General features: G+C 47.9%; 1 protein-coding gene across 4 annotated transcripts in view; it reads right to left on the bottom strand.

Moving 5' to 3' along the window:
- Positions 1-4,644: 4,644 nt before the first annotated feature.
- The window catches only part of ETV6 (ETS variant transcription factor 6), a 145,880-nt gene continuing 137,388 nt past the window's right edge, over positions 4,645-13,136 (bottom strand). For all 4 annotated transcript variants that reach the window (XM_067531007.1, XM_067531008.1, XM_067531010.1 and 1 more), the window contains exons 6-8: positions 12,651-12,793; positions 9,789-9,889; positions 4,645-8,720 (exon numbers count right to left, since the gene is read on the bottom strand). In XM_067531007.1, coding sequence (XP_067387108.1) covers positions 8,615-8,720; positions 9,789-9,889; positions 12,651-12,793 — 350 coding nt within the window. In that variant the 3' untranslated portion in view covers positions 4,645-8,614. The remainder of the gene's footprint in view (positions 8,721-9,788; positions 9,890-12,650; positions 12,794-13,136) is intronic.

The following is a 13,136-nucleotide window of genomic DNA, read 5'->3' as shown; positions in this document are numbered from 1 at the left end:
AGAAATGGCAAGTGGCAGGTTCCTCAGCTCACTCGACAGCAGCACATTCAGGGCTATGCATTCACACACACGCAAATATTTGTGTGCATTTGACATTGTCATTTAGGATCCAGCTGTCGGCTGTTGGTGGCGGGGATGGGGATGGGGAAGGGGAAATAACCAACGTCTTGCACAGGAAGACAGAAGGAAGAAAGTCACGATTTTGTAAAAATTGCAGGGCAGGGGTAGTCGATGGGTCCGTGGTCCTGAAACTTTTGACCCTCACTCTCCCCTCGGCTGGGAGCAGGCCAAGAGTCAGGCCGGGGCTACGGCTGGGAGCCGGGCCATGGTTCGGGGGGGGCTGTGGCTGGGACTGAGGCTGTCCATGGGGGTCCAGGGACTGTGGTGGCTGGGAGCCAGGTGCCGAGGCCAGGGGCTGAGGGGGAGGTGGGGGGATGGATGCTGAGCCTGGGGGTGGGCGCCGTGGTTGGGCTCCATGGTCCAGGGGGAAGCAGGGGCCTAGGAGGCGAGGCTGGGCAGTGCAGCGGCAGGGACTGGGTTGCAGGCCCGAAGCCAGGTCCTGCAGGGTGGAGGACCGAGGCCAGGACCAGGCACTGCACCTGGGACGCCGGGACCATGGCTGGGCCTGGAGCAGCGCTCGGAGCAGAGCGGGGCTGGGTGGTGCGCCTTCCCTGCTCCCTGTGGGGGTGGCCCTGGGCCTGGTCGTGCCCCCAAAACATTCCTCTGGGCCCCCCCGGGGGGCCTGCTCCACAGAGTGAAGACCCCTGCAATAGGTGGACTGCAGGCCAAATCTGGACTGCCAGATGCTTTCGAACAGACCCTGAAATCTTTGTATTTACTTAGTATCATTCGTTATCTTTGAAAATTATTTTCTCTGGAGTCTGGACCTTGAATATACCTTGACAAAAACAGACCACACCGTGCTATGGCCTAGCTTATACCGAAGGTCAGACGAGATGATCCCTTCTGCCCTTAGAACTGATGAATGTTGGTGCATTCCCAGCTTTTTGCCTCAGTGTAAGAACTTGACTCCACCTGTAGCAAGACAGGCAATCTGGGGGAGGGGATGTGCTTTCACTGAATATTATACTTTGCCCTGGGCTGGGATGTTTTGATTGGATCCTCAGCTGCACGGGTGCAGTATTCAGTGCGCCTGCGTGTAGGCACTGCTGACTCGCTGGCACTCTTCTGTCTCCTTCCTCACTGGTGCTGCTCACGGGCTTCCAGTGCCGCTCGCAACTCCTCCTGACTTCACCAGTCCACAAGAACCATTCCATAGCTGGAGATAGCTGGAACACCATGTGAGCAGGCTTCATTTTCCCCTCTGACACACTCTCTATGCTGGGCTTAGGGCTGATAGTGGTATGTGTTCAGCAGCTACTTCTGGGCGTGTTTGTGGAATATGCTTAACTTCTTGATCCGCTGTAATTTTGCATTGTTCTGTGAATTAGTTACTGCACCATGGTAAGAAAACAATAATGTAAAAAAAAAAAAAAAAAAAAAAAGGAAGATATGCATTAGACCTCCAAGTATTCCTCGTTAGGCTCAGTGCTTAGAACACTACTCTTGTCCTTACACCCTAGGACCTGCTCATTGTCTAACTTCCAGATATGAAAGGAATTCTTTGGGCTAGAATTTAATGACACATGGTGGTAGTGTCATGATGGCGCCCTTGATAGATCCTTCAGTAGCTTAAGAGGACCCAGTGGGGCTCTGCATTTAAATAATTCTTGGATCAAAAGTGAAAATGCATCTGATGGCTCAGTTCTTTCATTAGTGGACGTTTGTTCAGCTGATAAACATTAACACCCCCCTCCTGTTGGGTATGACTTCCAGTTGGTGCTGGACTACATTAGTAGAGCGACTGCGGGCTGGTAGAGCTGTGGGGATGGTTATGAATCTGAAATAGCAGACGGGGTGGTGCATTAGGATTTAGGCACGTTGGTAGATGAGTGGGAATTCTGGGCTGGGATACTAAATGGTACTGCAGCACAGGAGTGGAGTACATTTGTTAGAGCTATGGGGCATTTTAGTACTGGATGGGTTATGAACACACAAGTCTGCACCTCACAGGAGACTAGTCATTCACGGAGGAGAGTAACACTGTCTCATTCTGTGGCTTCCAGCAGCTGGGAAAATGTGAGTTCTCTTCTGATTCAATCACAGTTCCTAGGTGGTTTTGTTTGTGGGTTGCTGAGAAGAGCTTTGGGTTTAAAAGTGAAATAAAAATTGCCTGAATCAATATAAATTTTCCAGCAAATTATTTTCTTGGACGCTGATGTCTTGTATGCCCAGTCTCAGCTTAAAGCACGTTGGAAAAAATCCCAGTCTGTAGTACTTGTGTCCACATCATAAAAAGCACCATTATCGTTGACGCCTTCTCTGGCAGGTCTATGGAGACACCACAGATTGGTGGGCATGGAGACTGACCTCTTTTCTCAAGCCTCCAAGTGTTCCGCTAGTCAGAGTTGGGCAATCTTGGGGAAGGGGAGGAAGCTTCCATGCCAGCCGCCTGTGCGATTCTTACTCTGCAAATAAGCAGATGACTTCAGAGCCCCAAGCTCTCAGGCTGGTACCTCCCTGCAGTGCTAAGTTAATTTTTAAACGCTAAATAAAAGATGTGGTTGAGTATGTACTCCTCTTTTGTGCTGGGGTGGTCAAATGGAGGTGCACTGAGCCCCAGAGCCTCAAAGGTAGTTAGGTGCCTAAGCCCCATTGACCTCAGTGGGAGTTAGGCATGTAACTGCTCACGGAGGCAGGGAGAGCTTTTGGGCCTTAATTCATTTCTTTGGTATGACCCAATCTCCTTCCTACTCCAAAAACTTAATGATAACCCCCAAATTGCTGCTCCTGACAATGTTCCGAATGCCTTCGATCACCACACCAAAGGCCGTGTTTAATGCGTCAGTTAAATTTGCTTCTTGGCTACCAAGCGAGAAAACAGCCACTGGGGCCAGAAGCGTGGAGCAGCCTAGGGAAGCCTCCTGTGGCAGGGTCCCAAACGTCACAGGTGCATTTGTCTAATGCATTTGGTTTTTGTGTCAAAACTTTTTTAAAAAAACCACCTATGAACCAGCTCTGTAGATGTGGGTGGTCCCTCCACATCGGATTATAATGGTTTTGGGGGTAGGGGGAAATGGTCATTTCTCAGCCTTGAGCTACGTCACAACACAAACTTATCTTGACATCTGACTGCCACCCCAGACAGCACCAGGCACAGCCAGCCAAACCAACCTGCTCACTAAGACCATTCATGTATTATCTTTCAACAGGTATGCAAGCACAATTAGCCCCATTTTACAGATGGTGACTTGCCCTGAGGTAGTTTGTGGTTGTATCAGTGGGCTGGCCCTTCTACGAGTCAAATGCCCAGCCTACCTGTGATGGGCTGCACTGCAGAGAATGGGCCACCCCAGGTCTGCCTGGGCCTACTTATCTGGCGAAGTAGCTGGAAGGCAGTTAAAGAAGGAGCCCCTGAGCCTACGAAAAAGCCTCAGGAGAGCTCAGCTGGCACCACACTCCTGAGGTGAGAGGATTCTCCAGACGAGGGGTACTACTAAGGAGCCTGAACTATGCAAAAGGTTGCTGGGTGAGGAGACCTGGGCGTGACCCTAAACAAACAGGGGGAGACTGGAGCGTTTTCCAGGCAGTGGAGAAGCCTGGGACCAAAAGGACCTGCTGATGGACCGGAGAGACATTTTGTTTTAGGACTGTTGTCTGGGCGCTGAGGTGGAAGCTTTTGTGCCCTTGTAGAAGTGCTCCTTTCAGAAGGCTTTATTGACGGGAGCTAGACAACTGGTTTGGCTTCTCCTTGACTGGGCTGTTTACGTGACCTCATTAAAGACGAGAATCTGAGGCAGGCCACAGCACAGTCGCACTCCCCTGCAAGGGGATGCTTGTGGGGAGACAGTGCCCCTACTACAGGCTGAGCAAGCGGCAGAACCCACGTCTCCAGTGAGAAGGGTGGTAGCACAATGAGAGGAGGGTGATCTTCTGCTCTATAGGGCTGAGCTTTGCCTTCATCGTACCCTAGACCAGACCAACCCAGGGACCGAGAGACTGGATTTGGGAACGGGTTTATCATGTGGTACAAGTGCAGAGCATTAGCTGCTATAGTCCTAGGTCAGCTTGCTGTTGGTTTTGTGGACATCAACAATCTGTAAAAGCAATCCTAGTCCCCAGACTGCTTCATTTTCTGGCTGACCGTAGAAAAAAGCTGCAATGACGTTTCCTCATGTTCCTTAGCCTTTTCCTTCTCTAGCCCTTCGCCAAAGCAGCCTATGCTCCAGCAAAGGAAAATGGGGGTATATATTTTGATCTCCGAACAAGTGGGGTGGGATCCCTTATTAAGTAATAGAACAAAATGAATGCTCTGAGGGATTGAATTCAAATTGCAAACCAAAGGAAGCATGAAAGATCAGCCTCTGCCCACATGGGTTTGGTGATGATACGCCTGCTGGCTTCTTTTTGTGACTGCAAACTGCTGCTGCATTCTGTGCCATATTCCCTTGATGGAAAAGCAGTTGCAACACATTGGACCCACAACCGCTTACATTTGCATCTCACAATGATTGTATCAACAGAAACTTGGCATTCCCAGTTTTATATTAAAATTTTTTTATTGAGATGATGTAATTACAGGCATTTTTAAAAATTATTTGCAACTCGCTGGCCCTGAGAATAGGCTTTTGTTTTTTGTTTTGTTTTTGTTTGTTTTACATTCATTTGATTCAGTCCCTTAACCCCACACCTTTATTTAAAAAAAAAAAAAAAAAAAAAAGCCATCAATAAAAACAGACTAGATTCATTTTTTTAAGAAAATGCATTTTGGATTTGCACATGGTTGCAGTCAGATGAAGAGGAATCATGAAGAATGCATGCTCAGTATACGTCTGAGATCGGACTGGTTGCAGTTGCTTAGTGTTTATGCAAGTGGCCCTAATAGTGTTTGGTTTTCTTTTCTCAATGGACAGAAGGGTCTGGCTTGTTCAGATTTGGAGCAAGCTGACGGCCAGGGGCGGGCCCTGGCTAGCCACACTATTTGAAGAAAAGGCCCATTTCCCAGGGGTTAAGGTATTCCTTGGAATCGTTCTCCCTTTTCCAGTTTCCCTTGAGGGAGTGGACAGAGAGCCTGGCTCCTGGGCAACTGGCAAATCCTACCTTGGGGGATTTAGGGGCTGAGGGAGGTAAAAAGGGCAAAATTCTTCTTGATAGCCACACCTGCATTTCCCACGGAGCCCTATAGTTCAGTTCTGTTTTACCTACACTCCATGTGGCTTCCATTTTTCGCTCTCCCTGAGAGACAACAGGGAATCCATTTCTTACAGTTGCTGTAGAAGTCTTTTTCAAATGAAGCCGGTAAATTGGCCCCAAGATCCCAAGGATAGCTCACATTCAGATATTGCAAGTCCCTTTACATTGGCTGGCAGCTGTGTGTCATACTCCAGCTCTTGGCACGCATTATACCCCTCTCTGTGCCATTTAGATCTTGATAGAAAGATGGCAACCCTAGGCTGAAAAGTTCACTAGCTAAGGGCCTGCTGTGCGACCAAAGAATACTTTCATTCTTACTGGTATGTCTGGGTGGGTCTTGGCAAAGCTTTTCTTTATTAAGGATGTGAAGGAGAAAGTGGACTCTGAAGGGATGGGGGTGGTCCATATGCCCATAGTTGTGATGGAAGAAAATTTCCAACATTCATATCACCAAAAAAGAAACCTATTTCTCAGATTTTCAGTCTGGATTATTTCTTGGTTTCTGCAGGGGACAATTACCTTTTTTTAATTTTTGGTCAAAGGCAAAACTTCTTTGTGAATTTTGCCCCAGGATGAATGTGTGTGAATTCAGGATTCCTTGCCTTCCACCAGTCCAATGATGAAGTTTCACCATGTTTGTCAATACAAATGGCCAGGGTGTGTGGACCAAATTGGCAAACTGTCACAAACTCCTCAGCACACAAATACCAGCATGGGAAACCTGTAGCTTAGCAGAGCCCTTAAATATAAGAGTTCTCCTCCTCCTCCCAACCACGTTGTAAGAGCAGCTGGAGCAGAGGAAAGGATGCCATTTACCTATTGGTCATGACTAAAGCCCCAAGGGATACAAATGGCAAACTCTTCCTTTCTACCATCTGCAAATAGAAAGAAAACAAGTGAAGAGTAAGGAACTTCCTTTACTGAAGTTTTCCTCTCCATTGCAGTCTCCCTTGTATTTTGTCTTGAGTTTTCTTGGTTAGATGTTTGCCAACTCAGTGTGCTGAGGCTAAATCAAGAGGGTATTTGCCCTCATAACCTAAGCACGAGTTCAGCTCCTCGGAAGGCGCTGCCACTTGTCTTCTTGAACAGGGTCACATTCCTTAGCTAAAACCAAACAAAACCAGCTCCCTCTCCCTTCAGTGTTAGGTCCATGGCCCCAAAGCCAAAATTCCTCGGCACCTTCCAGTCACACCCTTTTTGTATTCAAAGGGTTTCAGAGCCACATCAAGGATTGTTAGGGGGTGATCTTCTCTTTTGCCGATTATCTGCTGCTGCTGCTGCTGCTGCTGTTCTTTGATGCAGGAAAGAGTCAAATAGCCAGAGTGTAGTAATCTGTAAGCACATCCCCTAAGGGTACAGGGGGGAAAACCCACTTCATTATGTGGCTGGATAAAGCGTGGGGCGGAGCGGGGGAATGTACTGCCAGTCTTCCTTCATCTGGGCAGAGTTTCCCAACTGCAAGAAGTGTTCTCATTCCACGATGTCGCACTCTATGCCCATAAAGAACCCATTCGCTCTGCCATCCGTGGCTCAGGTCACCCTGCAGGGAAATCGCACTTCCAGGATACCACTCCTGACCATATGCAAAGTTTTCTGGATGGAGCAACTGTCCCTGTTAAATATTTGGCTAAGATCAGGTGCTGTATCTGGGCTTTTTTGGTTAAATAGACCCCTTGATTTCTTCCATTTTGGACTTCTATGAGCTAAGAAAGAGATTTTATTAGTGAACAGACACAGGCTTCCTCTCCTGTGGACATCATGCGATGCCTGTGCAGAGAAACTCCAATCTCCTTGTTGAAAACTTACGTGGCTCGTCTCCTTTCCCAAAGGCATATTTCGCTGCTAGGTATTTCCTTCACTAACAAGGGCTGGCTGATGATAACTCCACCACTTGTCCTGAAACCACCAATTTTCATCTCTATGGGAACCAACCAATGCAAAATTACAAAGGGAATTAGTTTCTCCAGTCTCGGACATAAAAGTCCATACAGATGAAAGGACCGTTGCCTCTCTGGACCCCCTGCCAGCAATCTAGGCACTGTTCCGCCAGTAGCAGGCAGCAGTCAAAGCTGTTCTTGCCACAAAGGCTGCACACCAAACTCAGGCTGCCAAAACAAGAATATCTTAAAATTAAAAGGACAAGAACGCAATGAGGTGGTTTATTTAAAAAAAAGAAAAAAAAAAGTTCCATACTAAAAACGGGTAAGCTGCAAAGCGATCTCTCGCTGGTACAGCTGCCTTGGGAGGGGCGGGGCCAGGAAGTGGGAGGCATCAAACAACCAGTTTCAGGATACCAGTACAGCTATTCGGTCTCTGGCTGTCTACCACATATCGTCACACGTCTGATTTCACTTTTCTCTCCAGCTGACAGTGACAGCTGATCCTGGGGAGGCTTCTGAGTATTGCAAGCAACTTGATGTGTCTTCATCCTTTTCCTTCCCCCCCCAAAGATGTAAAAGAACAGCCCTTCACCTCCATCCCCCAAAACTGCCAGCTGGTGTGAAAATCACAACAACTTGTAATCACACATACTTCAACCCCTGCTCTTTGATAGAAGACTTGGAACAGAAAGTCCATATCATTTGTGTCACTTCTATTCAAAAGCTTCTTTGCTAGAGGGAGGGCGCAAGCCAGCATCAGTCTATTGTGTTTTGTCAGAGGTTTCTCTTTTCTTTATTTTTTCCCCTCCTCCTCAGAGCACTTAGGTGATTTGGTCCATATGCCAGCAGTAAATAGCAGCTCATTGCCAACCCACATACTCTGGTAAGGTGTTACAGGCTTAATCCTTTTTGTTCCTTCATTTAGTAGAGATATTGTAAATTCTTTTGGTAGCTTGAGACCTTCCAAATGGTAGCATAAGCAAATGTGATCTGAGCCAATGGAACCAGCAGGCTGACCCTTCTCCGCTGCTGTCACTGTAGTTTTGGTGCCACGTTATGTTGAGACTTGCACAGAAAATAATAGTACTCCATTTATTTCCATGGGAAAGGCTTCTGAAAAAGCAAAACCTGACATCTTGTCCTATATGAATTAAGAAAAAGTCAAACTGCATGTTTATTAGGAAAAAATATGAAACAAACAAACCAACAGAAGGAAAATAAAAAGAAATCAAGGGGGACTCTAAGGACAACGAAGTAGTGCATGAGTCCAGGCTCTCTCTCCTCCACCTTGCTGCCACCACCACCTCTACCAGTTTGTTTGTTTTTCCTAAGGTGCTTTGGGTCCTGCATGGTCTCCAAGGTAAGCGCTGACCCCATACTCTGCTCCTGTGTTCTGATTTTCCCCTCCCAAACTACTCCAGCCAGCCAGCCAGGCAGACATTGCTCCCACGGACCCGCTGTGGTGGTGCATGTTGGTTTCTTCAGCATTCGTCCTCTTGGTATATTTGTTCATCCAGTTCCTGGGACTCAAGGTGCTCAAGGCGGTCTGTTCGGCCACTCATAATCTCATCTGGGGTCTTCATGAACCTGCAAAGGAAGTGACAAGTCAATCACTGACTTCCCCCTTTAAGCCCCACTATGACCCTGAGCTTCCTTAGCGCCTGTGCATTCCTAATACTCTGCCAGAACTTCTCCCAAGTGACTCTGACCAAAGTATTTAGGTGCCTAACTTCCATTGAAATCAGTGGGAGTTATCCGCAAAGGTATTTAAGAGCCTTTGTGCTTCCTTCCCAGTTTTTTCCCAGCATCCAGTGCTTTTCTGCATGCTCTACCCCGGCATCCCCAATTACTGACGGGCTGCCCCAGCACTAGGACTGTCAAATGATCTTCAAAAATGAATTCATCACAAGATTTAAAAAAATGGTGGTGATTAATCTCAATTTTAATCTCACTGGTAAACAATAACAGAATACCAATTTTCATGTATTTATAAATACTTTGAGATATCTTTTTCTACATTTTCAAATATATTGATTTCACTTACAACACAGAATACAAAATGTACCATGCTTGCTTTATATTATTTTTTATGACAAATATTTGCACTGTAAAAAGGATGAACAAAAATAGCATTTCTCAATTCACCTCATACAAATACGGTCGTGCAACCTCTTTGTCGTGATTGTGAAGGTTAAGATTTTGTCACGGTTATTTTTAGTAAAGGGTATGGACAGATCGTAGGCCATGAACAGGTCATGGCTCCTGTGAATTTTTGTTTGAGACTTTTACTAAAAATAAGGGGTGGGGGGCCTGGAATTGCTGTCGGTGGGCCAGGAGATTTGGGTGTGGATCAAGCAGTGGTGTGACTTAAACAGTGAAACCAAACGGGAGGTACACAACTGAGGTCTTAAAGCCTGATCCAATGTCCACTGGAGTCGATGGAAAGACTCCCACTGACTCCAGTGAGATTGGATCAGGCCTTCTATCTGGTAAATTAGTTCAGCCACGTGGAAGGTGTGGAAATGCCACTTTCAGCTTGACAGTGGTGTTACACCGCTGGCAGTGGAGCACCTTGCACAAAGCTTCTTCCTACTACCATCAAAAAGAAACCACCTAAAGAAGAGAAGGGGGAGAGAAAAAAATAGGAAGAATTACCTGAACAAAAGCCTTTGTCCTGGCTCCTTCCGGATGATATTTAGTTTGTAGTAGTGGCGTAGGGCTCTGGACATTTTCTCATAGGTCATATTTGTTCTGTTCTGTTTGTTCCAAAAGAAAAAGAAAAGCAGTCAGACAATTAAATACACCCTTCCTAAAGCTTCAGAAGCAGCTGTAGAAATATCACAGCTAGCTGACATGACCATGCGAGTTCAAGGAACTACCTGCTTAGTTCCTCTACGGATTGTAGGCCCATCCAGCCTTTCCAGCATTCATCATACACTTCTCTGGTTTTTGTTTCACACAGAGTGATTTGAATGAGGGTGGCTTCCAAAAAGTGAGACTTTTTTTAAATAGGTCACATTGGACTGTACTCAGGAAAGGCCTTCTTCACCAGAAATGACTTCAACAGGAAAGACTGTGTCACCCTACACGGGAATGCAATGAATGGCCTTTTGTCACAGCTTATAAACGCAGCTAATAAACTTTATTTAACAGCACTCTTCCCTGTGAAAAGTGGTGCTCCTCTGGACTTCCCTTCTGCGAATTAGTTAATGTTTACAAAGCATTTCAGTAGCTAGAGCCTGTTTCTCCTCTGTTATTTGGTGTAAATCAGGAATAACTCCATTACAGTGCAGGTGTTTACATTACAAAGCCACCCACACAATTTGGCACCCTGGGACTCTCTTCTCAGGAGAGGCCCAGAACTGGCAGAGTAGGAGCTGCCTTGGCAGAGCCGTGGTAGGGTGCAGCTCTGTAACAGCAGAGTGTCACAGGTCTGAAATAAGAGACGCTGGCATAGCTGTGTGCGGGAAGCTTGCGCAACGCTTGCCCATTCCATGCCTGACGTGAGCTACTGCCGTCAGTCTCTTCCTTACATGAGCCCGGATCCCTCAGTCTGGTTTTGTTTTCCACAAGGCCCCTGCTTGAGAACGAGACCCCTTCTGTTTGCCTCTCTCACTGAGCGCTGTGGCTCAGTGCAGCTTTCGGAAAGGTTCCTGTGGCAGAAGATAGAGCCCTGCTGTCCTCCCTAGCTGGAGAAGCTGGGTTTGCTTCACCCAAACCCTTCTGCAGCGAGCAGCTTCACATTCCCCCAAAACGCGAAAGTGCCTTTTCCTCCCGGTCTCCCTATTCTCTAAGGCCAAGGTTTTCAAGAGTGGCCGGCCCTGACTGTCAGACAGCAGGTGCTCAACGCTTTCTGAAAACCAGGGCCAGATTTCCAACTAGGCACGTGCCTAGGAGCGCTGGCGTTCTAGGGGCAACTCAATGGCGGATTACCATACAGGCCAATGGGGCCTGTGCCCAGGAGCCTCAGCCAGTTTGGGGGCCCCACATGAGTGCTGGAACACCGGCCCCACCCCTTGTGCCTCCTCCTATCTCCTGGCGTCCTGCTGTCCTGTTCCTTCTCTTCCCACTGAGGTCCCACCTGCTGGCCAGGCCAGAAGCCAGAGCTGAGGGTTGAGCATATTCCCCCGCAGCCAGAGCTGGCCCAGCCGGTCGCCTGAGCCCCCTCCTTCCCCCCATCTACCCGCCCCATGCACAGCTGGCCCAGCCAGTCCCTCTCTTCCCCTGCCCCCTGTGCAGAAAACACGAAGGTCAGCTGTAGGTCGGGGGACGGGGCGAGTGCTGCACCTCGGGGTGCGTAAGGTGTACATCCGGCCCTGATCAGGCCCCTTTAAGGGATCTCAAAGTTGGGCACCTAAAACTGAGCCCACCTGAAGCTCCAGTCACTTATGTCTGATGGTAGTCTGTGTAACAGAGACGTAGCACCGCACCAACGCCAGACTGTCCATGTGACTTCCCCGCTTTAGCAGCACTAGCTTTAAGGCAAGCAAAGCAGGCTCGTTCTCGGACAAGGAAGACTCCAACGTGATTGTGTCTGACGTTTTTACAACACACTATTTTCTCCTCTCACGCAGCAGCTGCATTATCAATACAGCAAGGAACGCTGTCTGAAAGCAACCTGTGTGAGCAACCTGTCTCAGATCTCAGGTCAGTCCCCAAATAGAGATGTCTATTGAATTGTTACCCTGTGGTTTTCCTAAGACAGACCCACCCCTGAGACACATTATGGCCCCTTCCAGACATCACTCTAGCCTGAGCACTCAGTAGGGTCAGACCTAAGGAGGAGGGAGCAGAACCATTACACCCTGTGTCCACGTCATTCTCTAACTAAGGGCACGTCTACACACACCGCAGTGCCGTGTACCGATACGGCTGTGCTGCTGCCGTGCATCTGGTGAAGATGCTCTATGTCAGGGGTGGCCCAGCTGTGGCTTGTGAGCTGCATGCAGCTATTTTACAATTAAAGTACAGCTCACGGAGCCCCCTGGGCCCCCCCCCCCCCATTCTCCATCTACCAGACTGGAGTGAGGAGCTCGGAGCTTCTGCCCTGTGGCAGGGCGGTGGGGCTAAGAGGGAGGCAGGTCTTGGGGAGGTCAGTAAGTTTGGCCACCCTGCTCTATGCCAACTGGGGCAAGCTCTCCTGTCAGCATAAAAAACCCACCCCCGCGAGCAGCAGAAGCCATGTCGGTGGAAGAAGTTCTCCTGCCGGCATAGTGCTGTGCACACTAGTGCTTATGTCAGTGTGACTTTTGTTGTTCGAGAGGTGGAATATTTACACCCCTGAGTGACATAAGTGATAGCGTAGACATAGCCTAAATGTCTTTACCCCAAACTACCAGGTCTTTAAATAATGCCTGGCTTTCTGTGGTTCCTTCTACTGAAGCTTGGAAGCTTTAGATTTGTAAACAGAATGAAAGATTAAACCTTTCTGTAAGTATTTTACTTTCTCTTTGTCTGGATGAACTCCAGAATGTTACAAATGGCATTCCATCGGGGGAAAACCCCACCGCTCTTTACCTTGTGGTTTCCCCACAGCCGGGCCAGCCCATTGGGATCCACTATCCGAAATATTTTGGATTCCTTGTCCTCCCATCGGATGAAGTTTTCGTACCGGCTGTCAGAAAGCAGCTGATAGACGTAATCCCAAAGCAGTCTGCAGTCTGTGAAAAGGAGGGCAAGAAAACATCATTCAAATACTTCTAACGGGGATGAATTTTGGGATTGCAGGTCAGCTGGCAGTGCAAAGACAGTGACCCCATTTATGGATTCAGCTCTCAGACTTTGATGCCCTTGGGATGAAGCAAACCAACAGTAACCTGAAGTAAAGGCCTGGATCTCTCCTGGCTAATGGATGTAAATTGTTATGGGCTATAGAAGCTTTTGCCACTAGTCGGAATATCTCTCAGATCAATAATGATGGAAAGTCATTACCACCTCACCATCTATGTGAAATGAGAGGTTGGTCTCAGTGCTATTTCACATAGGCAAGTACTCATACAACAA

Source organism: Emydura macquarii, unplaced genomic scaffold (genome assembly GCF_026122565.2).
Source record: "Emydura macquarii macquarii isolate MOO-44397 ecotype Brisbane River unplaced genomic scaffold, CSIRO-AGI_Emac_v2 contig_3122, whole genome shotgun sequence".
Classification (NCBI taxonomy): domain Eukaryota; kingdom Metazoa; phylum Chordata; order Testudines; family Chelidae; genus Emydura; species Emydura macquarii.
This window is presented reverse-complemented; position numbering and strand designations above follow the sequence as displayed.